The sequence below is a fragment of the Calliphora vicina genome, chromosome 3, assembly GCF_958450345.1.
Source record: "Calliphora vicina chromosome 3, idCalVici1.1, whole genome shotgun sequence".
In the NCBI taxonomy this organism is placed as follows: Eukaryota; Metazoa; Arthropoda; class Insecta; order Diptera; family Calliphoridae; genus Calliphora; species Calliphora vicina.
The window spans coordinates 73,292,760-73,319,977 of record NC_088782.1 but is presented as its reverse complement, the minus strand read 5'-3'; the positions used below and the strand labels follow the sequence as shown (position 1 = coordinate 73,319,977).

The following is a 27,218-nucleotide window of genomic DNA, read 5'->3' as shown; positions in this document are numbered from 1 at the left end:
ATTTACTTGCAAAAATATTATAGCTTAGACAAACACCAACACTCACAAATGGTGGGGAAAAAGAATTAAAAGTAAACATATTTTGTTTGTATCTTAAACATATTATGACTACACGTATATAAACTTAACATTTAATGGTTGTACATAATAATAATATGTTTACCTATTTATCATTATTTAGTTGTCCGAATCATTCGGTGAGCCATATTCTTATTTATAACATTTAATGGTTGTACATGAATATATAAACGTTTACAGTAACTAAAATATTGTTGAAATTGGGGGTGGCCCTTAATAAACGCAAGTTGGATTTTGGCCATTCTCACCCCCCAGTTTGGTGAACATTAGTAAAAAAATCATCCTGAAAAATTTTTAGATAAATCAGTTGGGGTTAAGACGTGCCGCTAGCTCTCTTAAGTTTTGAGATGCATCTACAAGCAGAAAAAAATTCATTTTTTTCAGTTTTTGTAACAATTTTGCCATTCAAAATTACTTTTGCAATTTAACTTAAAAGAATAGAAATGTGTACGTAATTGTCGTTCTAATGAGACATAAAAAACCGAAATTGATCAAAAAATTTTAAAGTTATTAAAAATTCGCAAGGCCATTAAGGTGTCTCAGGTAACTAGAACCAGAAATGTAGGAACAAAATTAACATATTTTGATAAATATTAAATAAAAGCTCATTTTTACTTAAAATATGTCATTATTTTACAGAATTTTTTGATCATTACAAACTGAATTATAAACTTATATATGCGCTTACCACTCACGGTGAAGAGTATACAAATATTTAATTTTTGTATGCAAATATTAAATAATTCTTATTATATAAACCTATTTTACAACATTAATTGTTTAAATATGTGAATTCTTTATTGGATTGTTAGTTTTTTTCTTTTTGAAAAATTTCACAAAAAAGTAGGTATTTTTATTTTTTCCGATTTTTTTACGATTTCATAAATATTTTGCCGATTTTGACGATTTTTTAGTCCAATTTTGACGATTTTATACCAAAATCATCTGGCCTCATTTTCGATTATGAAATTAATATTTTTTAATTTGATTATTTTTGAAGGAAGTTTGTCCCAAATGTGCAACAGTAGTCACCGCTTGAGGATATCATAAACTTTGTATTCCTAAAGCTTTTGAACTTTTATCTGTGATGTGAGATATAATGTTTATTAATTATTTGTTTTCTCTTTTTGTTTGTTTTAGATATTAGCTTATACAACCGTACTTATTAGCTCAGCAACATCAACACCACCCTCTTGTGGACTTTATGGAGCACCACCATGTCGCTTTTTACCAGCACCACCTGGTCAGACTCCTTCATGTGCTCGACCAGGTAAAACCTACTGTGAGCACATAGACAACTATCCAGCGTAAGTACAATATGAATAGTAGATATATTTTTAAAGTGGCGCAAGTGAAGTTGTTGAGTTAATGAAAGAATTTGTTAGAACTCTATGAAATAATATTATTAACAAATTAAATATTACAAAGTCTTTAAAGTAGTTAAATAACGAATTTTTAAACATGATAACACACAAAACATGGGTTAATACTTTACTTATGCAAATGTCATTTATAGTCAGAGTATGTAGGCTCTGGAACACATTTATAACTTATTGTTACGTTTTTTCCTTTTAAAATGGGTGGTTTATTTCCTTTAAATAATCGCTAAAATTTTGATTGCAAATAAAAGCAGTTTAGTACTTAGTTTAAAATTGTAACAACTCTTTATTTCTTCAAAATTGCACAACAACAGTTTTGATTAGAGTTTCGTGTTCAGTTTTAATCGAAACCGAAACAGCGGTTTATCAAGACCTAAAACTGAAACCAACAATTATTCTTCGGTTTTAACTTTTAAACTATTTTCAGTAGATAAATTCAAAATTATGAAATGAAAAACAAAATAGTGAACAACAACATTTTAGATTCTGATGATTCATTCAATTGATGTCTTAAATTGTATTACAGCAATTGCTTCAGATGATGTAGCGGGCTGCCTATCATAGTCTAGGCAAGTAAATCTTTTAATATAGAATGACACAAACTCATCGAAAATATTAATAATTTCCTGTCGATTGAATTCCCAATTTTTAAACAAATATTGCAAAATTTGAAATTCTTCGGTTCTTTGGAAACTCTAGTTTAAGTAGTCACTATTTGTTTTTATACAAATACACGTTTATAATTCACAATAATACACACACTTAAATTACACATTTTATAATGTAGAAGAATGCAGTTGATGTTAATTCTAATAGCGCCTTTGATAAACTAACCACAGACTGCAACCTCTGCCACTATGTATACACAGCTCCATCTTCCTTCCAGTACCTTCATGACAGTTCTATTTCTACAATGATCAACTCAAAGCTTTTATTCAATGTTGTATGTTTCACAGATATGTTAATAAGGTATACAGTTATGATAACTGCTGTTAATCGGCCGGTATACAACATTGTCCACAATTAGAAGTCTTCAGAAATATAAATTTTGAGAAACATGATGCAACTTGCTGCAACATTATAAACTGTTATATTTGAATTCAAATACAATTTCGTAACAATATGATGAAAGAAAATTCTCAGGAGGATTGGAGAAGTTTAAGAACATGGTTTAAGGAACTTATGAAGTGTTGAAATTGAAATGAAAAGAATTTTTTCTTAAATTAATCTGTTAATATGGCTATACAGAAAGACAGTTGTCAAAGAAGAATTTTGGTTAAAGCAACAAAAATTTGGTTACCTCTTATAAAATTTTGTAGCCACAACTGTAGGTAGAATAATTTGGTTGGCAACAAATTCGGTTGCTATCACGAATCTGATTTCTCTGTGTATATATCTATGTAATCGTTTTTGGTTAATGAAGGCTTTTTGATTATTAATGAATAAATAAAACCTGAAATATCTCGTTTTAAAGAAGAATTCACGTACGCCACTTCAAAAATATTTTTATCATAATTTCTTCAACAAGAAAATAATCCAAATCTCATAATTATCTAAATATTTGTTGCTTGTTTTTATTGTAACTAAAATTGTATGTGAAAATATGTATGAAGGTGGAGCCATCATTAAAATGTCTTAAATAAAAATATTTAGTTGGAAATATCCAGTCAATAAATTTGACACTGTTGTGTCAAAAATAATCTCCCACATATATTGTCACTCAGATTGTCTCACAAGATACAAGTGTTCGAAATTTTTTTTAATTTGTTTTGTAACAAAGCCTGAAACTAATAAAGCGTCTCCATCCATTAACGTTAATAACAGTTCCATGTCTATGAACATTATTTTTGTTAAGAAGACATTAATACAATGTGATAAATGGTTAAAATAAAACTAGTTATTGACAACAAAAACAAATTATTTCTATGTAAAAAAAAACGTTAGATGCCAATAAATTTGCATACATACCGCGTGTTTGGCAGCTGTATTAAGTTGTCGTTCTTCATTTTGGATAGACGCCGCCAGAAATTCCTTGACCCACTAAACTTGAATTGACAGCTTGAAGTTTTTACAAAAAAAAAATATTTGTTTCTGGGTTTTTTTTCTTCTAAATTTTACTAAAATATAATTTATTATTTTATTTAATTTTTTTCTCCCAAAATAGTATATTTTAATCTTGATGAAGAGACTTTAAGTCATAGAACCTGTTTTATTTTAAATAACACGCAGCCTCACACAAGAAATACTCAACCAGATTAATTTCAGCAGACAATCATTTTGGATCGAAGAGACTAATTAATTTTTATCAAATATTTGGATGTTGTCTGTAACAGCTGAAAATGGCAAATGAATCATTTCTTCGTTTTTATGACTTTGTCTATTTTTAGTCTTTGTTTTAATATTTTTCTTATTGAAATCGAATTTTTTTTTATGATTTATATTGTTTTGGATTTTATAATACTGTTGACTTTACTGTTGACGGAATTTTAGTGGTTCACATTGTTTTCCCATATAAAGAGATTTGGATTGAGATCTTCTCTTTTGTCTAAAAATACGTCATAATTTATGCAAACATTTACACCTTCCATATAAAGCTAAAATTTTCAATTAGGCATATCGTTTGTATAACTCATTATAGATGAAATAAATGTTTGTTTGTATGAGGATTGGTGGGTGTGAATGAACATCACTAAATTAAAAGTCCAAAAAGTTTCAAAATAATAATTTTTATCTGTAGCAGGATCCAAAGATAATCAGTTTTCTATTTTTAACTACCATTTTTAATGCAAAAGTTTTTCGTTCACTATAGGGCCAATTGTAAAAACATTATACAAGTACTTACCTACATATGATCCAGTTTAATTTCGTATTTAACTGGAAACCTTTAACAATAGTTCTCATACACTACATGTCATTACTATAAGCGCATCATATTTTTCGGTTTATTTAAACTGAAGAACATGTTTTATTCCAACTTTTTATAGAATATAGTGTCAATGATGATATTAAAATATTAAGACTTTAGGCTAAAAACCTATTCCGCGTGGATCAGATAAACCCATTATTTTTAATGTGCAATCTAATTTGTTTTTTTTTCAATTTATCTTCTTTACCTTAAGATCTACATCAGAACAAAATTTGGAAAACAAACTTATATTGTATATAACAATTTTGAAGCCAGCTTGGACATATGGTATTTAATTGTAGGGCACAAGTCATACAAATATTGAGATTTTGCAAAGATCTCAATCAGAAACATTACGACTAATTACAAATGCTCCCTGCTTTATTAACCCAACTATGCCTAACGTCCTACATGCAGAGTTCGAAATAATATCGAAAATAATGATCGCATTATTTTTTGCTACTATTTTTGAGTTATTGAATTTTTAATTTGTGCCCATTAAAGGGTTTTATAAAATCGATTTCCGATTTTTATAGATGCTCACGTCTAGAATTGTTCCTTTTAGTGTAAAAATACGGTTTTAGCTGAATCGGACTTTGCCTTCCCGTGCCGAAAGTGCCTCGAAGTTTTAAAAATTACTACTACTTTTTCTCATTTCGACCTCACTTATTTTCTCAACTATTCTGTAATCTCTTGAAAATTACGCCATTTTGCAAGATCTGGCATCTACTAGTTAATTTTTCATTACTAATCATATGTTACTGCTGAAAGTAAAAATCTGGAAATCCCAATTTTGGTTTTGACGTGTCGCTTGTGAAGGCACTTACAGAGAAATATTAATTTAAAGCTTGTTGTTGCATTAGAGAATAGCACAGATATCAGTCAGGCAGAAGCTATTAGCGATAGCCTTTTTGAAAACTTCAGGACTCTTTCGGCCCTCTGGCAACGCAACTGAAGTTCGGTTGCCATCCATAAAACGACAACAAAATCGAATAAATTTTGGAGGCTTTTTAAACCACTACACAATTTTGATGTATTGTGGTTCCAGTAGTACAAAAATGGTAACATTTTTAAATTCTATGAATAGATTTTTTTTTAAATTTTTTTTTCTAAAATTGTGAATTATTTTAAATGTTTCTCCACATAATTTATGATAACTCAAAAACGGTTAGTCCGATATTATTTATTATTGATATTTAATCGGCTCAGTAGTTTCGGAGTTAAGCTGGAGATCCACACTACGCGTCTTCGCGTCAAAGCATTGCGCGCTTTTCATACCTACTTCGCATTCTACGCTTCAAGTTACACGCGATGCTTTTTAAGCGTAAACTTTTTTCACCATTAAACTTGTTTTAATTTATTAATATTGAAAAATACACATTAAAAAAATAATATAAATTGTCAAAATCAGCTGACATGTTCGTTCGCCGCTTGTGACGCTTATAAAAGTATATCTACTTTAAGCATTCTATGCTTTTGTACTTGTAACGTGCAGCGTACAAATACATTGATTCTACTTTTTTGACAGCCGCGTCGTGTGGACCAGCTTTATAATAACAAATTGAAAAAAATATATATTTTTATGTAAAAATATCCAAACATGTAATAGGAACAAAATGAGATATCGATCATAAATATCGATCTATTATTTTCGAATTTATTCACAATTAAGTGAATTAGCTTATTTTCAGAAAATTGTGTATGCGTACAAGCGTGTACTTTGAGTGTACATTTTACATATGTTTTTTTTTTTTAAATTTTTGTTACAATGAACGAATTCACTTAATTGTGAATAAATTCGAAAAGAATAGATCGATTTTTATCTTCGATATCTCATTTTGTTCTTATTATACGCGGCTATGCGACAACGTAATAAATCTGAACAAGTTCTGCCGTTTTCAATTTTTCATGAGTTTTTTAAAACACAAAAAATTGCTATTTTCACGTACAAAATATATTGTTTGCTTCAATTTGTTATTATAACTCGGAAACTACTGAGCCGATTAAAACGCAATATATAATGTTTACTTCAATAATATCGGACTAACCGTTTTTTAGTTATCATAAATTATGTGGAGAAACATTTGAAACAATTCACAATTTTAGAAAAAAAGACTTAAAAAAATCTATCCATAGTATTGAAAATTTTTACCATTTTGGTACTAGGTAACCCTGATGCATCAAATCTATATATAGGTTATTGAAGCCTTTCTCTGCTGTCGACCTGTGTAATCGACGCATTAAAATGAAAAAGGTCGATCAATGAGCATATCTGGGTTAATAACAACAGAATTCATAAAGATCAACGAATTCCAATGGTCAAATATGTAATAATTCTATTATTTTAACAATTAACCCTCTAATACAAATTTCTAACAAAATGGTTAAAAACGTTGGTAATATTTTTTTTATGGTAAAAACAACATTTAAAAGTTTGTACAATCAATGGTTTACCTGCCAGGTGGGACAAACTAAATGAGTGCCTTAGTGCACCCTTGGTGCTTTAGAGATTGAAACATCGTCTGGTTTAAATTTGTAAATTTTTATTGGATACTTTTCTAATTGTTCATCACTCAAATCAGGTAATTTGATACGAACCAGCCATTTCTTATAATTTTATGTAAAAACTTGCAAATCAAAACAAAGAAAAAAAACAAAATTTGTTGTTGTTGGATCCAACGATTTTAATAAGAATTGGAGAGCTCTACGGAAGAAAACCAACTAAGCTCGCATTATCTAGAACTGTGCTGAATTCATTGGCATACATATGTGGAGGTACTGGTTGCAAGTTACTAAATTTTTAGGAAAATTAAAACAACTAATTAAGAACTAATATTTCTGCAATAAAATGTACCAATCCATTAAAATCTATATACTAAAGAGTGGTTTCGGTTAATAAATGTTAAAATTAAAGATTAACCTTTGTGTTTCTAGGATCAAATAACTATTGAAAGCATATTTCGGCATTATTCCATGTTAGACCCCTTTCATACTAGGCAATTTAGTTGCGCAAGTCTCTTGCCCAACAACAAAACAGCATGCAAAATTCTCTTCTCCTTAACCCGACATTACCTCTGGCATCTAAAATCACAAGAGACTTGCGCAACAAAATTGCTTAGTGTGAAAGAGGTCTTTTAAGCTATGATTTTCTGTCAGGTACTAATGCTTATTATAGAATTGGTGACAAACAAATTAAGAAATGAAAAGCAAAGTTGGTAGAAATTATGCCAGAAAGAATTTTTAAGCTCGTAAAGAATTTTTAATTTTTAAGCTCATAAAAGAGATTACATCCAATATTAATATATTTCATATAATATTTTAGTTTTATTTTAAAGTATTTCTGATCTACTTACAACTTATAGCGTTTTTATTGGAAATGTATTTTCTTAAATTTAAATATGAGCTACCAATGGTGCGTTTAAAGTTGTGACACGCAGTGTATGTAAAGTCGTTTGCATTTTCGTATTATTTTTTGTTTAACAAACAAAATGTATTAATTTAAATTTATGCAATTTGCGTTTAGACCTTTTTTAGATTTCAGAACGCCAAACTAATATGGATAAACAAACAATTCGAATGTCTTATATTTGGCGCCAATAAACTGATAACAACATGTACGCATGAGTATAAACGACATTTGTTAATGTTTTGTTTTTGTTATTAATACCTGCCAATTGCATAACAAACATTTTTGTATTAAAACTTGTTTTTCATACCCTACATCCATCCAATAATGTTAACTAAACATTATTCAGCAGTTTGTCGTATTCCACATCTCGCATGCATAGAGGAGCACAGACTTGACACTAGAGTTAAAGATCTTGGTGTTATTGGATATGGCAATAGAATTCTATACTGACCGTAGGGTACCGAATGCTTGGTTGGCTTTTGAGAATCGGTACGCTACATCTTTGCTGGAGCCACTAGTTTTTGTTATGATGGTACCTAGGTAGCAAAATAACTAGACTTCTTTTAGTTCAATGTTCTCTATGCGAAGCTTGATGGTGTTTACTGTATTGCAGCGCATTACCCTTTTAGACCAGCTTTTATGGTCTCTGTTTCGATGCATTTAAGTTTAGCTGTGTGAAAGGAGGCAGATATCATCTACATACTAGAGGCTCTCGAGTTGTTGATTAAGACCGCAATTGATATCTATATTAGCTTGAGTAGTATTACGAACTATAACATCTAGCACGATGTTAAAAAGTAAGGGAGACAGCACGTAGCCCTGGCGGACATCAGATGCAACATCAAAACTACTACTCAGAGTATTATTGTGAACAACACGACATTTAACATCATGGTATAGAGTTTGAGTAAGGTCTATGATTTTGGGTGGGTCCATTTTGCAATCAAGAGCGCTCTATATTGAGTTTTTATTCAGCCGATCAAATGCTTTTTCAAAGTCAATACACAATTGGTAATGCGGAGAAAGAAGTTCTGTAAATTGCTCTATAATTATTCGTAGACTATTGATGTGACTCACCCCCAGTTGCGGTCCCTCCCATTTTTGGTTAAACTTCATGCACTGATAGGAAATTGATTCATATTGTTACGAAATTGTACTTGAATTCAAATATTAAGAACATTGTAGAAAGTACACCACAGATGGCGTATGTATTAGAAACCTCTAGACAGTTAAAGAGTAATCTGAGTGCAGATGGCAATGTTATAAATAGTGGCAGAGATTGCAGTCGTTAGTCAGTTTATCAGAGACGCTATTCGAATAAACATCAACTAAGTGCCTTAAAGTGTGCTGTATTTTCAAGTGAATTCGAGTACATTATAAAGTGTCTGTATTTCTGCGAATTTATAAACGTGTATAAAAAAAAACATTGAGTGACTATTTAATTCTGTTGTTGTACATTTTTAAATAAATAAAGAGTTGTTACAATTTTCAAACTACTAAACCGCTATTATTTGCAATCAAAAGTATCCGGTTTATTTAAAGGAAATAAACCAGCGTTTTGAAAAGGTTAAAACGTAACAATATGAAGTTTGACGACTTTCACAATTACAGTACTCCAGATAGTCGAATAAATCGATTTACTTTGTATGGGTGGTGCCACGCCCATTTATCCAATCATGACCATTTGCAGCCAAACTACTTTTGCAATTAAAGTTCTACAAATAAACGAAATATACCATTACATTGTACGGTAGGTGCAACGTCCACTAAGCCACTCCCTCCCATTTTCAGCCGAACTATGTAAAATAATAAGGGTGCTTGCTATTCCGACAAAGTTTGAAGACTTTGCATATATTTGAAAATAACAATTCACTTTGTATGGGAGGTGTCACACACCCTGTTATAGTTCTGCAGATATTCGAAAATAACTATTAACTTTGTGTGATTGCTTTCACGCTCATTTATCTAATCGCACCCATTTTCAGGCAAGCAGCTCACAATGGTACCGAAGTAAATCCCGAGAAGTTTTGCAGCTTTCTCAGTGTTAGTTCACCAGATATTCCATAATAAGTATTTATTTTGAATGGGAGGGCCATGCCTACTACACAATATTACAATATTCAATGTTTAAAAACTAAATGTACTATTTTTGGTACTTTTTTTCATAAAATACGTTCAAGGCGAATGTGGTGACAGTTCCTACCAAATGTCAAAAAACAGAAATGAAAAAATATTGAAATATAAGAACAAACTGTGACTGACGCTAGCACCAAACAAGCAAAAAAAAATAATCAGCTGTTTGACTGACTCCACCTTGTATGAATTTGCCTTGATATATTTTTCTATAAATCGACATACACATATGAAGAATATTTGAATACGATACCGAAATTTATTTGGATAATATTTGTATCATCTCAATCAAGGCGAATTTATACAAGGTGGAGTCAGTCAAACAGCTGATTTAATTTTTTTCGCTTTTTGGTTCTAGCATCTGTCAAACGGAGTTCAGTTTAAGTGCGAATGGTATTGCATCATTGCAAATGCAAAATTGTAAATGTTTTTGTGTGTATTTTGTTATTGGATTACGGTAAAATTTTGCATTTGCAATGATGCAAGACCATTCGCACTTAACAGTGAATACCGCTAGTGTGTTATTAGGAACTTGAGTGCGAAGGTGTAGATTGGAACATTTAGAAACACATTTTTTCTCGAGCACATGAGCACAGATCTGAATCGTTGAGACATACAAGTTAATTCATTAATTTAATTTATCGACATAATAGTTTGTTGATATGCTTCTGATTGAAGAATGATTCTAAACTCTAGGGCTTGTGGGGCATAAGTGAACAATATCAGATCATCATAATTGAATAAGAATAAAAACTCATCTGTATTGGAAATAGATTCTGCATACTTTAGCACCTTAGTTCCTTACCGCAATAATATATTTTTATTATTTATTGGCGTTTTGAATATCTTATGACGAACAGTATCAAAGATATCTTTATTTTGAAATAACATTTCATCTGAGTCGATAAAGTGTTATTTCTTAAAAGACACAACTTTTTAGAATTTAGTTTAATTTCTATCTTGTTACAGAATAATTTCCACATAATTATTGCATACACACTTTGGTTCGACTCATACGGTATTCTAAAGTCGATCTAAACCAAGAATCTGAATGTTTCTTCGCGTTTAACGTACAAATGAAATAACAACAAATGTTTACTGCCGGCATAAACTGTTCGTTCACTTTCTTTTAAAAATGTTGATGGCACGTGACTGGAATGACCTTTTTATTATTATTTTTTGTTTGTTATTAATCGGTTATCTGTGTTATTTTGTTGGTTGTAAATTACAATTTGTGTGTAAGAAAATCTCAACATAAATTTTACAACTTACTGAAGACTAAATACGAACGATTAATTTTTTCATTGGGATGTTATCAATCTCATGGAAATCAAGTTCTAAACGTTAAATTGAATTTACATATATTTTTAATGTTTTGGTGAATATATTACAAAAATTTAGATTTTTGTGTATTTGTGTTGATTAATAATAAAATTTTTAAATTAGAACTAAATTACTATTGGATGTATGACTTAAAAATTAATTGGCCATTGATAGCTATTACCTTTTCCCATCTTTCTTGCAAAAGAACTGCTCATCTTTTGAGGCCAGGAACGAATCAAGTTAATATCGGATACTCTGTTCCAAAGTGAAACGAATCGCAAATAGTTGTCGCACGGGTCAAGGTGGGTGAAGCAAAACTTCTCATCCCCGTCCTACATTGCTTTTAACAGGTATTGCAACATTATTTCGAGTGTTGTCATGATGGAATATTACGGTTTCATGTTTGGCCACATATTCTGGGCGTTGTTCGGTCAATGCTCACTTCAAAGGAATCAGTTGAGTTTGATACAGGTTCCTTATGATGATCTGGCCCACCAAATACAGAGCATTACCTTAGCGGCATGGATATTTAGCTCTGGTGTCGGTTCGGCTGGTTGGCCGGGCTTTACATACGATCTCATACGCTTAGTGTTATATTAGTGGATCCATTTTACATCACAAGTAATGATTCGGTGCAAAAATGATTTTCTTTTATAGCGTTCAAACATCATGACCCAATTTCTCTATCTTTGGATGAATCATGCTGCTTGCACAGAAAAAACTATTTTTTAAACCGTTTCAATTCAAATATTTATCACATATTGAATTGGTTTCAATTATTTCATAATTGAATCAAGTATTCATGTGCTCAAAAACAGTTTGAAAACCAGTTCAATATGTGATAAATGTTTGAATTGAAATATAGTTTTTTCTGTGTGCAAACATTTTGACATTGCTGATTGAGTAGCTCCCAAGCAAACTCTTGTTGAGTTTGACAACAATCTTCATGGAGTAATGGCTCCAATTCTTGGTATTCAAACTTTTTTGGCTGGCCTGGGCGATCTGTGTTAAAATCACCACTTCTAAACCGATGAAATACATTCACAATAGTCTTTGGTGATCAATCGTATGACACTTGGTTGGAAAAAAATTCGACATTTTCGGAGCAACAAAAACTTTGTTGTTTACACTATAATGTTCAGTCAGATACCCCATCTATTGCAAGTCCCGCAGTTTTAAGTCAAACATCCCATCAAATTGTAAAATGTTTCGTTAGCAACCTTTACTAATACATACACGTACAAAATAATAAAAAATAAATACGTTTATTTTGTTTATTTTTCCGTAATTCTCAATAAACAACAAGAAGTGTTTTTTTGTTTATTAGCGAATATATTTCGCTGTAACACAGTGTAGTTATTTATTACCGTTTTTCAAAATGATTGCCCATGACTGAATAAAATAAAGTATAAATTCAATACATATTTTTGTTGTTGTGATTAATTCCAATTAATATCTTTAATTATTTGACCATGACAGTTAATCATTTTATTAATACTTAATTATATTGTTGACTCAAACGAGAGCTACGATTAGCGAAGCTATAAAGAGATTCACTACCAACAGGCTTGTCAGTCTAGGAGATTTGTCCCCAAAGATTGGCATTTTAAAATACTTTTGATAAAGTTGTTATTATTATCGATACACAGAGAAAACAGATTCGTTATGGCAACCGAATTTGTCGCCAATCGAATTTATTCGGTTTCATCTACTATCAAATAAATCAGTTGGAATTACCAAATTTTTGAGGTCCTAATGACACTTTATTGGTATACAGAGTAAATAAATTTGTTATGACCATACCAATCCATAAATCGATTGCAAGTAACGAATATATGTTTACCATAAAAATGAATACAAAATGATTTTTGTTTAGTTTATTATCCAAAAACAAGTTTATTATCCAAAAACAATTAACATAAAATACAAAAATTGATTTTTAAAATTGGAGGTGAGTCCAGAAATGGTAGAACATTGATTTTTACCGTTTTTTTTGTTACATCTGCATTACAGTTGAAATCTTCTATTTTCAACTCATAATATTTCCTTTGAAACGGTTTCAGCAGATATAACAGCAGCACCGAAGACGTAACAGTTCAATACGGCATCAAATGGAAAAGCAAGGAGTTTCAAAATATTCGCCAAAATTTACACCTCGTCCTTATACTGATTAAATCAGAGTACATCTAAAAGTAGCAAGGAAATCTCTTAAAATTAATGTTTCTAATAAAATTTCATATGAACTACAGATTTATAACCGCAACTGCAGTCTATTTAATATTTTTGGCTACATATGTTTTTGATTTTAAAATTTTTTGCATATTTTATTTTCTGGTTTGTTTTAATAAAATATTTTTCATTGTCAAATAAATCAACAAATAGTTCGATTGGATTATGTACTTATTTTTTCGGTTGTGAACATCGAATTTTGTAAATTAGTTAGAATAAGTATTGGTTACTTTAACTAGAAGCATACTTTTAGGAGAAAATATTTTAAAATATTTTGCTGTAAAAGCTTGAATTTACATCGGTTGAAGTTACCGAATCACTTCAATTTATTTTAGTCTCACACAAATTGATTACATAAACCAATTTAATAGAGTTGGGCATAATCGTTCATTTGAGTGATTGTTCATTTTTGTTCAGAACAAATAAAAGAACAAGTTCGTTCTTTTTGTTCAGTTGTTCATTTTAATTCTGAGCTGTCAGACTGAACGATTAAGTTGTGAGACTGTCAATGAACAATATACAAAAAAGGAACAGCTGACTATTGTTTATGTCACAGAATAACGATTTTGGAAGGAAACAAACTGCAATTTGGAACAATTTTGTGAACATGAGACAATACAACATTTAGTTAAACAAAATTTAGTTATTAAAAATTGAAAATATATTTTTAAAGTAAATGATATTATGTACATGTTTTGAAATAAATAAATTAATAAAAAAAAATTAAAAATACAGAACATTATGAAATAATAAATATGAACATACATATGTATTTATGTATAGAATAAAAGTAAACAATTCAGACTTCAAGTTAAAAACTAATAGGAACTTTAAAAATAATAAATATGGATAAGTATAACATGCATAGAAAATATATAATGGTTATATTCCGAATTTCAATTCAAATTGTATGTATTATGAATAATGTTATATTTCATGTACATAAAGAGCAAAAATCAAACTAATTTCGTATATGTCAACTTACCTAAAATTTTCGAATACTTTATTCGTAATAAGTTGTTTACCATACGATAAGAGACACATGGTGATAGAACTTCACGTTCCAATTATCGTAGGTTGTTGAAATTTAAATAAGAACTTACATAAAATAATGTGTTCCAAAATGTTATGTAAGTTGACATGTACGAAATGTTTTTGATTTTTTCACTTGATGAACCACTTTTAAGTATACATATATGTTACGGTAACATTATTCATAATAAAATTTATATATTTTAACCGATTTTGTATGAAAAATTTTAATTATAAACCTTTTACAATTTCTATACATATGGAAAATCATATATTAATCATAAGAATATATTTTAATATCAGAACTAAATAAACCACAAACAAATATTCAAATTAGCGATTTTTAAAAAAATATATAGTGCTTTAAAAACTTTTAAATGTTTTGATTCAAAATAAATTATGTTCACATATTGTTATGTAAAAAAACAAGACTAGAAACTTTATTGGCTTTTAAAAGGGTTCGTCGTTCATGTACTATTTGGCCAGTGGAAGAAAAAATTCTTTCACAGGGAACCGACGTGGCTAATATGCAAAGACGTTTCATTGCGTATAAATACACACGAGGGTACAAGGATTTTCTTTCTTTCCACCATTCAAGTGGATCCTTTTTTCTGTCCAAGTACTCCTCATGTAGGTATTTATCCAATTCCCTAATACATGCTGCTTTGACGTTATCAGGTCTTACGGTTTTATTGAAATCTAAGTCATATTCTTTCCATATGGTAGATATTTCTTTGGTGGTGGAACTCTGTTCAGATGATATTCCTTTGATAATTTCATCGGTATTTGGTAGCCTAACATTATAAATTTTAGCTCTTAAAATTTGTACAGCGTCTTCGTATGTTGCGTCACATTTAAAACCCTTTCTTTTGGAGCGTGGATCAAGAAGTGTGCTTTCCGCATACAAATTGTTTCGCTCAAGGTTACCAAAACGATTTTTCATTTCACTTCGCATTGTCTGAATCATTTGCGATACATTGGGCATTGTTGAGTAGCATTTAGAAATGAATCGGTCCAAAAGATTACACAGTACTGTAACTTTGGAAAGCGTAACATTTTTCTCCGCAGAAATTTCTACTGTGACTTCGTAAAAAGGTTTTAAAATTGGTAATATTTCTTTTATTACTTCCCAATCTTCCAAGGATAAAACTAAATCTGGTCGATTGAGGGAAAGGGTTGTAATTACTGCATCCCTTATATCAAAGATTCTCTGCAACATTTGGTAGGTAGAATTCCAGCTTGTGATGACATCCTGTTTTAATTTTAGTTCTGGGAGGTTCATCTGCTTTTGGGTGTCCCGTAGCTTTTTTAGGCCTTGAGAGCTTTTGTGAAAATATTCCACAATTCTTTTCACCTTAACTATGACTTCGCTTATATTCTTTATTGAGGCTTGGACTACCAAATTTAAGGAATGTGCAAAACACCCTATTCCTCTCCACCCGCCAAGATTAATCGCTGAGGTAATATTTGCTGCGTTGTCACTTACGATGGCTGTTACTTTATTAGTTATTTCAAAATCTTGAACTACTTTTTTTAAAAAGTTACATAAGTTTTCTCCGGTATGTCGATCACTATACTCGTCACAAGATATCAAGTGAGATTTTAGAATCGTATTTTCATCAATAAAGTGTGCTGTAACTGCCATAAAACTAGAATTAGTTTTTGAAGTCCACCCATCTGTTGTTAAACAAACTGCAAAAGCGGACTTTACTTCTAATTTTATTTTTTCTAAAAAAAAATATTATTCTGAATAGCTTTTACTCAAAAATCATTACAGTATTGAAATTCTGGTAATTCCCCAAAATATGGCCAAAAAATTAGTTTTTCTCGAAAATCGCAAAATTTCTATCGCAGGTACGGAAAAACTATAGGAGATATTGACATACTTTTTTCACATTTTTATTCCCCATTATGTTGTCAATAAATCCCCATGTGATGATCAAAAAATTCTGAAATTTGTTTAACAAAATTTTTAAAAATTTGAAATTGGAGTTTTGAAACTGCCGTTAAAAAAATTTAATTTTTTTGGTCATACCTGCGAATAGGTTAACGGTATCCTACTAGGACAAAAACTCATATACAAGTAAATATGGATATATTTTAAGTAAAAATAAGCTTTTATTTTAATATTTCTCAAAATATGTTAATTTTGTTCCAACATTTCTTGTTCTAGTGGCCTGAGACACGTTAATGGCCTGGCGATTTTTTAATAACTTTAACATTTTTTTACCAATTTTTGTCTTTTATATCTTATTATAACGACAATTACGTACACATTTCGATTCTTTTAAATTAAATTGTAAAAGTCATTATTTAATGACAAAATTTTTACAAAAACTGAAAAAATTGCATATTTTCCCCTTGTAAATGCACCTCAAAACTTCAGCGTCGTTGCGCCACCAGTTAACGTTATCCTATCATCGTAATATTTTACACAATGTGTTTGTACAATACATAGAACAATTCTAGAGGGGGGGACGGTCAAAATTCGCAATTTTATTTTTTTGGAGCACTCTAATATACACATATATATATAATGGCATTAGCGGTATAATGTAAAAATTTGATTTTTACACACCTCTCCGCCCACAAACCGAATATCAAAAATCTGACTATACGGTGTTACCCGCTGGGCTATTCTGAAGATTCCCTGAAAATTTCATCAAAATCGGTCCAGAAGTTTTTTATATATATAGATGGCATTAGCGGCATAATGTAAAAATTTGATTTTGCCACGCCCCTCCGCCCACAGACCGAAAAAAAAAAATCTGACTTTAAGGTGTTACCCGCCAGGCTATTCTGAAGATTCGCTGAAAATTTCATTGAAATCGGTCCAGCCATTTTTGAGTTCATTCGGAACATACATACATACCCACATACAAACATCCATTTTTATATATATGGGGCATTTCATGTCAAGTGAACCAACTTTTGAAATCGATGTCTTCCGATCGGGATGAAATTTGCACCAAGGTTAGCTCTATTGGATAGTAACTCAGACACAATTTTTCAACAACATCGGTCGAGAACTCTCTGAGTTATAGGGGGTAAAATTTTGACAATTTGGTCAAACAGGGGTTTTTTCTTATCCATGTAACTTATTACCTATTGTTCTTAGCAAAATGTGTCCCAAATAGTATAGATAGCTATTTCTTCGATCTTTCGAAAAAAAATATTTAAAAAAAAAAATAAAAAATTTTTAATATTTTTTTTCCGAAATCAAAAACTTTTTTGACTTTTTTTAAAATACGTCCTTTTTTTTTTTTTTTTTTTTTCTTAAAATAAAGTTTAGATATTTTCCTTGAACACCTACTTGGTCGCTTAGTGGGATGCGAGTGGGATATCTATCAAAATAAATATTTTGTAACTCAAAACATAAAATTTTTGACTTTTTTTGCAAAATCAAAAACTTTGTTGACTTTTTTTTTTTCAAAATGGACCCTTTTTTAATCTTTTTTTTAAGTCAAACAAAAGCTTAGATATTATCCTTGAAGACCCTTTTGGTCGCTTAGTGGGATGCGAGTGGGTTATCTATCAAAATAATTATTTTTTAACTCAAGACTTACAATTTTTGACTTTTTTTTTGCAAATACGATTTTTTTTCCAAATGGGCCCTTTTTTTGTAGTCAAAAGAAAGCTTAGGTCCATTCCTTTAAGATATTTTTAGTCCCTTAGTGGGATGCGAGTGGGATATCTATCAAAATAAATATTTTGTAACGCAAGACATACAATTTTTTAATTTTTTTTTGCAAAATCAAAATTTTTTTCCAATATGGGCCCTTTTTTAATTTTTTTTTTGCTCAAAAGAAAGCCTAGGTCCATTCCTTTAAGATATTTTTAGTCCCTTAGTGGGATGCGAGTGGGATATCTATCAAAATAAATATTTTGTAACAATTTTTTAATTTTTTTTTGCAAAATCGAAATTTTTTTCCAATATGGGACTTTTTTTTAAAAATTTTTTTTTGCTCAAAAGAAAGCTTAGGTCTTTTCCTTTAAGACCTATTTTGTCACTTAGGAAGATGTGAGTAGGATATCTATTAAAATAAAAATGTTGTAACTCAAGACATTCAATTATTGACTTTTTTTTTGCAAATTCGAATTTTTTTTCAAAATGGGCCCTTTTTTAAAAATTTTTTTTTAGTCAAAAGAAAGCTTAGGTCCATTCCTTTAAGATATTTTAGGTCCCTTAGTGGGATACGAGTGGGATATCTATCAAAATAAATATTTTGTAACTCAAGATATACAATTTTTGATTTTTTGGCAAAATCAAAAACTTTTTTGACTTTTTTTTAAAATGGGCCCTTTTTGTAATTTTTTTTTTTGCTATAAAGAAAGCTTAGGCCTATTCCTTTAAGATGGTTTTGATCGCTTAGTGGGATGCGAGTGGGATATATATCAAAATAAATGTTTTGTAACTCAAGACATACAATTTTTGTGTTAAAACATTTATTTTGATAGATATCCCACTCGCATCCCACTAAGGGACTAAAAATATCTTAAAGGAATGGACCTAGGCTTTCTTTTGAGCAAAAAAAAAATTAAAAAAGGGCCCATATTGGAAAAAAATTTTGATTTTGCAAAAAAAAATTAAAAAATTGTATGTCTTGCGTTACAAAATATTTATTTTGATAGATATCCCACTCGCATCCCACTAAGGGACTAAAAATATCTTAAAGGAATGGACCTAAGCTTTCTTTTGACTACAAAAAAAATTTTAAAAAAAGGGCCCATTTGGAAAAAACATCGTATTTGCAAAAAAAAAAGTCAAAAATTGTAAGTCTTGAGTTAAAAAATATTTATTTTGATAGATATCCCACTCGCATCCCACTAAGCGACCAAAAGGGTCTTCAAGGATAATATCTAAGCTTTTGTTTGACCTAAAAAAAAAGATTAAAAAAGGGTCCATTTTGAAAAAAAAAAGTCAACAAAGTTTTTGATTTTGCAAAAAAAGTCAAAAATTTTATGTTTTGAGTTACAAAATATTTATTTTGATAGATATCCCACTCGCATCCCACTAAGCGACCAAGTAGGTGTTCAAGGAAAATATCTAAACTTTATTTTAAGAAAAAAAAAAAAAAAAAAAAAAAGGACGTATTTTAAAAAAAAGTCAAAAAAGTTTTTGATTTCGGAAAAAAAATATTAAAAATTTTTTATTTTTTTTTTTAAATATTTTTTTTCGAAAGATCGAAGAAATAGCTATCTATACTATTTGGGACACATTTTGCTAAGAACAATAGGTAATAAGTTACATGGATAAGAAAAAACCCCTGTTTGACCAAATTGTCAAAATTTTACCCCCTATAACTCAGAGAGTTCTCGACCGATGTTGTTGAAAAATTGTGTCTGAGTTACTATCCAATAGAGCTAACCTTGGTGCAAATTTCATCCCGATCGGAAGACATCGATTTCAAAAGTTGGTTCACTTGACATGAAATGCCCCATATAGATTTCTGACATATGGCCTCCTCTTCTGCTTCTTATGAACGCCATCCTGACGGTCCAATTTTTCGAGCATACCCGGTCTTATTTCGTCAATAGTGGGTCGAATGTTGGCTTCTAAATGATCAATCGTTGCTGTTTTATCAGTATAGACCAGAGATTTGACGTACCCCCACATAAGGTGTCAAATCACACGAACGAGGTGGACAATACACATGTACATTTCTTGAAATGTGGTTTCACGCGTTGTATATAGCTGTCTTGTCGGAATCATTTCTACTCCAAATGATTTGCAATATCATGAGGAATAAAAAAATCACGAATCATTTGCATGAAGCATTCGCCATTCACGATAACGTTGGCACCCGTTTCTGGTTTAAAGACAAATGGGCCGATGACGCTTTCGCCATGTAAACCGCACCAAACACTGATTTTTTGGGATCTAATGGAGTCTCATGAGGTGATCTCTCCAAATACGACAATTCTGCATTTTTACATACATACCCGGTACCCCAAAAATTTGACTTGACGCAGTCAAAGATTGGAGCGCCAATTTGGAAAATAATTTTCAACGATTTCTGAACGTTGTTCTGGTTTAAGACTTTGCATGGTGATTTGTCAAAGTATACTGTAAAATAGTTATCCCTATCGGAAGTTATATACGTCTACGCCTTTTACTTATTTATCATTACAGCATTAAATAAGTATTTGCAAGACATCTAATGTGATACAGTTTTTACATCCAAATTAGTATTTGCAAAAAGTTCTAAAATTTTTGGATTTTATATTCTAATCAAAACAAATTTTTAAAGTTAAATTCAAATGCAGATGCACTACTATAATTTCGTATTGAATTTTGAAACGAGGTTTTGTTACTACACCATTTCCAATTATATTTCAGAAAATTCCAATTATATTTCAGAAATTTCCAATTGCATTTCAGAATTTTTAATTTACACTTAAAAAGTTTCAAATTGTGTTTCAGAAAATTCTAATAGCAATACCAATGGAAATGGTGTAGATACAAAATTTAATTGGGAGTTAATTCAATTTCCAACAAAAAATTATGAAATAAGTGCCAACGCATTGGGAGTTATTTCAAAATGATATAAGTTCCACTTTGTATTGATAGAGTAAGTTCGGGTAATGTGGTATACCTATTTTTTATTTGACTATAATTTTTAAAATCTTAATTCGATTGGAACAGTTCTCAGCTGGTGTTCTACTACAAGTGTAAGGTTTACATCCATGAAAGTAAAAAAGTCTTTTAAGTTCAAGTTTTAGAGAAATTTGGGAAAGAGAGAAAAAACCCATAAACAAGCCATTGAAAAAATTGGCGACTAATGTGGCATAGGGCCTTTTCGGAAATGCATCACTGCGCTGCATTTGATGCGCATCTGTGATTAGTTTGCGATGCTCATGCAAATCAGCTGATGCTGATGCGCAGACAATGCATCAGCCATTTTTGTGATGCTTGTTTGATGGGTTTTTGCGCATCATATGTTTCACTGTTGCTTTTTAGAACTCATGACATTTGCAGTGTTGGCAACTTTTGCATTTTAGAATGTACTGCGCATCAGATGCAGCGCAGTGATGCATTTCCGAAAAGGCCCATACCTTGTTCTTTTAATAATGTATATATTTTAATTTGTAAATGATTTGCGTTTTATTTAAACCATCTTCAATGGATGCGGTTAAAGTTGGCGGTTGAACAAGCTTACAAGAAGCTCCTCAATACATTCTTTTCTTTGTAGGAGACATTGAATGACTGATGCGAAAAAAATGTCCATTTGTTATTTCTAATAGCTCAGCGTTCTTCAATTCTTCCGCTGCCCATTTTCATACTTCACATTTCTTTGGCATATTGTTTGCTTGAAATTCTTTAGCTATACCACATTAGCCGACCACGTGGTTTATTTAAATTATTATAAATTAATAAGAGCCAGTTTTTGACTTCGTATTTAAATATGAATTATATTTAAGTTCTATTTAAATACGAAAATGAGTTTCTCAGTGTTTTTTTAAATGATACTTAAATGGCCAACGTTGGCAATTTAAATTCTATTTAAGTTTCATAAACTACCATATGTTTTTGACAGCTGACTTTTGTTGTTTGGTTTTTTTCACTCTATTGTGTCTTGCTAAAAACAGCGTCTTGCAAAAACTACAATTCCGATGCGGGGCGATTGGAGCTTCTTTTGTGCATTTTCCCACCAATAATTTTATTGTTTAATAAACTTTTATTACTTATTGTGCAAAATGTATCAATTTTTGTTTTGGTTGAACAGCTGTTTTAAGCAAAATCATACTTTTATCTTATTTAAATAAGACAAATTATGTAGCACTGAAAAACTCAAACTGTATTTAAATACAACTTAATTTTAAGTAAAAATTAACTAAATACGTATTTAAATAACAAGTCAAAAACTGGGCTATATTCAATAGCAAAATATTCCCATTCGACTTTAAAATAAAATTAATGAAGTTTAAAACACGTGAATTTAGAAAAAAAAATAATTTTTAACAGATCACAAAAAAAAGTCTACCACAAGATCACGCTGATTTTTTAAAACTGACTATTCCCATGACCTGCTAAAATGAAGTACACTAACCCAATGTTAATTTTCTGAGATCATAAAACTCTTCAGCTTGGTACCGTTACTCTTATGCTCTTAGTTTTAGAGAAAAGTAGCTATACCACATTACCCGCCTATACCATATTACCCGAACTTACTATAATTGTGTGTATTACAATGCGGGATTTTTTAAAATTTGTAGCTTTTATTTTGTACAATATAAAGTATTGGCCATTGTTAGCTATGAACTTTTCCCATCTCTCTGGCTACATTTCAAACCAAGAACGAATCAAGCCAATATCGGATACTCTGTTCCAAAGTTAAGCGTATCCCAGACAGAGCGCTCTGCATCGATCGAATAGTAGCAATGAAATTTTAAAATTGTACCAAGAAGCATTCCAAATCAAATTTTCATAAATCTTAACAATATTTTTTTCACTAAAAATAAAATATTAAAAGCGTACAATTAGAACAACGAAACATTACCATTAGGTCTCTTTTTGGTACTTTTATACCCACTATCCTTGAATCGTATGTCACTCAGAAGCATATCAGTTAATTTTATATCGATATGTTGAAAATCAGCCATACTCAAGAAAAACTATGCTTTCAAAATGTAACAAATTTTTTTCCCAGATTTAGTTAATTGTTGTATGACTGTAGGAGTCAACGTTTAAAATTTTATCAAAATTGGCATAGTAGGTTTAAATTCTATTTATTTTCAGGATTTCTTCTCTTTTTCGTATTTTTTCTCCCATTGAGATAATTGTAAACAAATAAATTTCAGTATCGTAGCTCAAAATATCAATTTATAAAAAAACATATTTTATGGAAAAATAACCAAATATTAATGAACATTTTTATTAAGTTTACTAATAATTTCGGGTTGACTGTGAATTATGTTTTTCGTCAACGTTTCAAGACGTTTACACAGTTCTTAAACATTTTCTGAACATTCTTGAGACAATATTGTAAGATCTGACAGCCGTTTATACATAGCTTTACATTAAAAATAATAATCAACTGAAGTAATTCCTTTCCTATTTCAACAACTATTGCAAACATTGCTATAACTTTAAACAGCAAACTTATTAACATTTGATTCGTTAATGCAACATTTTACTAAGTCAATTTTTAATACATATGTGAAAAAATAAAATTTATTTTTTAAGCTAAAAATAATTTTAAAATTGTACCAAATGAGTCATTGGTGTACCATGGTATTTTTCATCTTCGAATTGTGCCAAAAAAAAAGTACAATTGTACCAACTTTGCCATCCCTGGTCGGACGGGTCACAGTCTGAACTATAAAGCGGATGAGGTAAAACTTCCCAGCCACTTCATTCTTAATACTTTTTAACAGGTATTGCAACATGTGGCCGAGTGTTGTTATGATGAAGTTTTACAGTTTCACGTCTGTAAAACTTTTGGCCAATGATCGCTTGCGTTTGATACAGGTTCTCTGTGATGTTGTGGCCAGATTTCAGCAGCTCATTAATACGTCGATTCGGCTGGTTGGACGGGCTTCACATACAATTTCTTACTATTCGGATTTTCGTAATGAATTCATTATTCATTGCAAGTAACGGCGCGGTTCAAAAATATTATCCTTTTATAGAGTTCAAGCATCATTTCAGACATACAAAATCATCTTTCAAGGTCTCTCGTCTTCAATTCGTATGGTACAATACTGCTCCCAAAAGTTTTGAAATTGCTGCTTGAGTAGCTCCCAATGATTTTGCATGCTCTTGTAGATTTTTACAACAATCTCCGTGGAGCCTCCAATTCTTGGTCTTCAAACTTGTTTGGCTTTGTCTTCCGTTTCAAAATCACTGACATCTGAATCGCACAACATATCTCTCTCACGTTAAAAAATTCTCCGTGAGCTTCAGTGAGCAATAGGTGTGTTTTTATACCCTACACCACCATAGTGGGGAGGGTATTATGCGTTTGTGCAGATGTGTGTAGCGCCCAAAAACATTAGTCTAACACCCACCTTAAAGTATACCGATCGAGTTAGAATCACTTTCTAAGTCGATTAAACGATGTCCGTCCGTCCGTCTGGCTGGCTGGCTGTCCATGTAAACCTTGTGCACAGAGTACATGTCGCAATTTCGAAGATATTTCTATAAAATTTGGTACATATAATTTTTTCGGCCGAAGGACGAAGCCTATTGAAACTGGCTGAAATCGGTCCATTATTTCACCTAGCCCCCATACAAATGTCCTCCCGAAATTGGACTTTATCGGTCATAAATGTTTAATTTATACATGTATCTACACAAAATTCGCTCCAAATAAGTTTTATATATACAAAATTCATGTCACCAAATTTAGTTAACTTTCATATAGACACAAATCACACAACCTAATTTCATGGTGATAGGTCCATAATTGGTCATAGCTCCTATATAAGGCCCACTTCCGAAAATCACTCAAAAATATAAATTATTGAAATTTTAAAAGAAAAATGTTTTTGCTCTTTTACTTAGTGTAGGGTATTATATGGTCGGGCTTGACCGACCATACTTTCTTACTTGTTTTAAATTAAGTAAAGCAAAACTTTCAGCATATGACGCTTTGTTGGTGAGAATAAGTGAGAATAAATGACAAATATGTACCCTTCAAAATAATAATTTCCTGAGGTGTTACTTAATTTGGGAATTATTTCAACGTACCGGGATGGCAAATGAAATGTTCAATATTGTATGAAATTCGTGATCTACGTGCTCTAAAATTTAATCGTACCGTCCTCTAAAATAAACATGGTCTGAGAAAAACCCTTTGTCATTAGTCACACTTTAATCGTAAATCCTAATTGTTATCTCGGCCAGGCATTGTCCATAAAACACATTAAACTATAAAATTAACTTTATTGCTTGTTACTCAAAAGCTTAATTATTGGTGTTAAAAAGTAATGCGAATTTTTTTTATAAATTTTAATTACTTGTTACGAAGTCCATAGTGTCAAATTGTTATTATGCGAATGGAATATCCGATTATAGAAATAATAAAAACACCATTCGAATTAAATTAAAAATAAAATCAAAATTTAACACTTAATTATTCTTGGATTGCAGATATCTTATTAAACATCTCGTGCATAAATGGGGTTATGAGGCCAAAAATTTATTGGTAGATGAGACGTGGGATGATTTTGCAACAGTTGCGTGGCATGACACACCCGTATTTTATGATCCAGCGTATATTTTCCCCCAGCACAATAATAATGGTAAAGATTTTAATGGATACAACTATGAGACACCGCCGTATGGAAGTAGGAATGGCAATACAAACTACAATGATGATCCATATCATTTCTCAAAGTCATCAACTACTGAAGGTCCCACGTGAGTAATAATTATAGTGTTTTTTTTTTGTTTGTTTGTATTTTTTTTAGAGATTATCACGGTTGTCGTTTTTCAAATTGATTATTTTAATGTTTTTGTGTGTGTGTTTTTTTTACAGATATCTTTTGTACACATCGTCAGCAGGTCAGCGTTTAAACTTTAATAAAAATCAAGTTTCATCATTTGGCAGCAGTACAATGAAATCCACGCCCAACAATCCAACGTTGTGGCTAAAGCGAATTGTACGTGATTTAAGTAAAAAGTCAATACCAAGTCAAGGTGGCAAACCACCTCTTATAATTGATACCACCGACGAGACTGAAGAAGAAACTTCAACGAAATCAGCATCATCATCATCATCTCAGTCGACACGTGATGTCTCTTTAAATATGGATCTCTGGGATATTGTGGGAGTGGAGAAGGGCACAAATTCGCGTATTAAACGCCAGAGTTCTGGACGAACTTCACTTTGTCAGACAACATCCCAATTTATTACACCTCAAGCAGCTCTAAATAGTAAAGGTAACTCGAACAACAAAACATTATACAGCAACAAACTTATAAAACAATCATTTATTTTAGGAAACTGGATGTTTGTGGTAAATGAAGCCAGTACAGCACGTCAAATGGTTAAAGCCGAACTATGCGCGTAAGATCCTTTTCAATCATATTTTCTGTAACATTTTATTATAAATATGAAGTTCTTTTCTTTCATCTTTCTTGTAGGTCGAATACTTGCAGCAATCTCTGTCAACTTCCCAATGGTTACAATTCTCGTTGTGAACAGAAATTTGTGCAGAAACGCTTGATTGCATTGCAGGGCAACGGACAGAATCTTTACACCGACACATTTTGGTTCCCCAGTTGCTGTGTTTGCACAATATCCGCTAATTAGAATCTAATGTACATTTTTATTAATTATTTCCATTTTGTCATACAATCCTTAAACAATTCGATTACCTACTATATTCATTACTTTTAAAACTAATAAGGTTTTTTTGTAAAAATTAAAATAAAAAAATTATAAAACAAAAGATCTTTACTATTAACTTCATGTATTGTATTCATGACATAGCACATGGGTGCAGACATATGGAGACGGTTGGCGATAATTCGAAAATGAAAACTGATTTTTTAAAATAGAAAACAACCATGACCTCCGATCTAACATTTTCCCACTTGGACCTGCATAATATATTAAAAAACTAGTTGAACAAGTTTCTCCAAACCACATACACCTGCTTATTCTTATTTATTTGCAAATAAAATATCTAAATTTGTACTACATATTTTAGGGGGCTTTTTTTGGACTTATTTCATTTTCCTAATTGGGCGTTATTTCATGTCGCCGGCCCAGATATAGTT

General features: G+C 30.9%; 1 protein-coding gene across 1 annotated transcript in view; it reads left to right on the top strand.

The window, feature by feature from the left end:
• Positions 1 to 26,845, top strand: part of spz5 (spatzle 5) — a 60,608-nt gene extending 33,763 nt beyond the window's left edge. Inside the window, exons 3-7 of the mRNA XM_065504063.1 lie at positions 1,219 to 1,385; positions 25,584 to 25,853; positions 25,972 to 26,375; positions 26,436 to 26,502; positions 26,580 to 26,845. Of these exons, the coding sequence (XP_065360135.1) occupies positions 1,219 to 1,385; positions 25,584 to 25,853; positions 25,972 to 26,375; positions 26,436 to 26,502; positions 26,580 to 26,748 (1,077 nt within the window). The 3' untranslated portion in view covers positions 26,749 to 26,845. The remainder of the gene's footprint in view (positions 1 to 1,218; positions 1,386 to 25,583; positions 25,854 to 25,971; positions 26,376 to 26,435; positions 26,503 to 26,579) is intronic.
• The last annotated feature ends 373 nt before the right edge of the window (positions 26,846 to 27,218 follow it).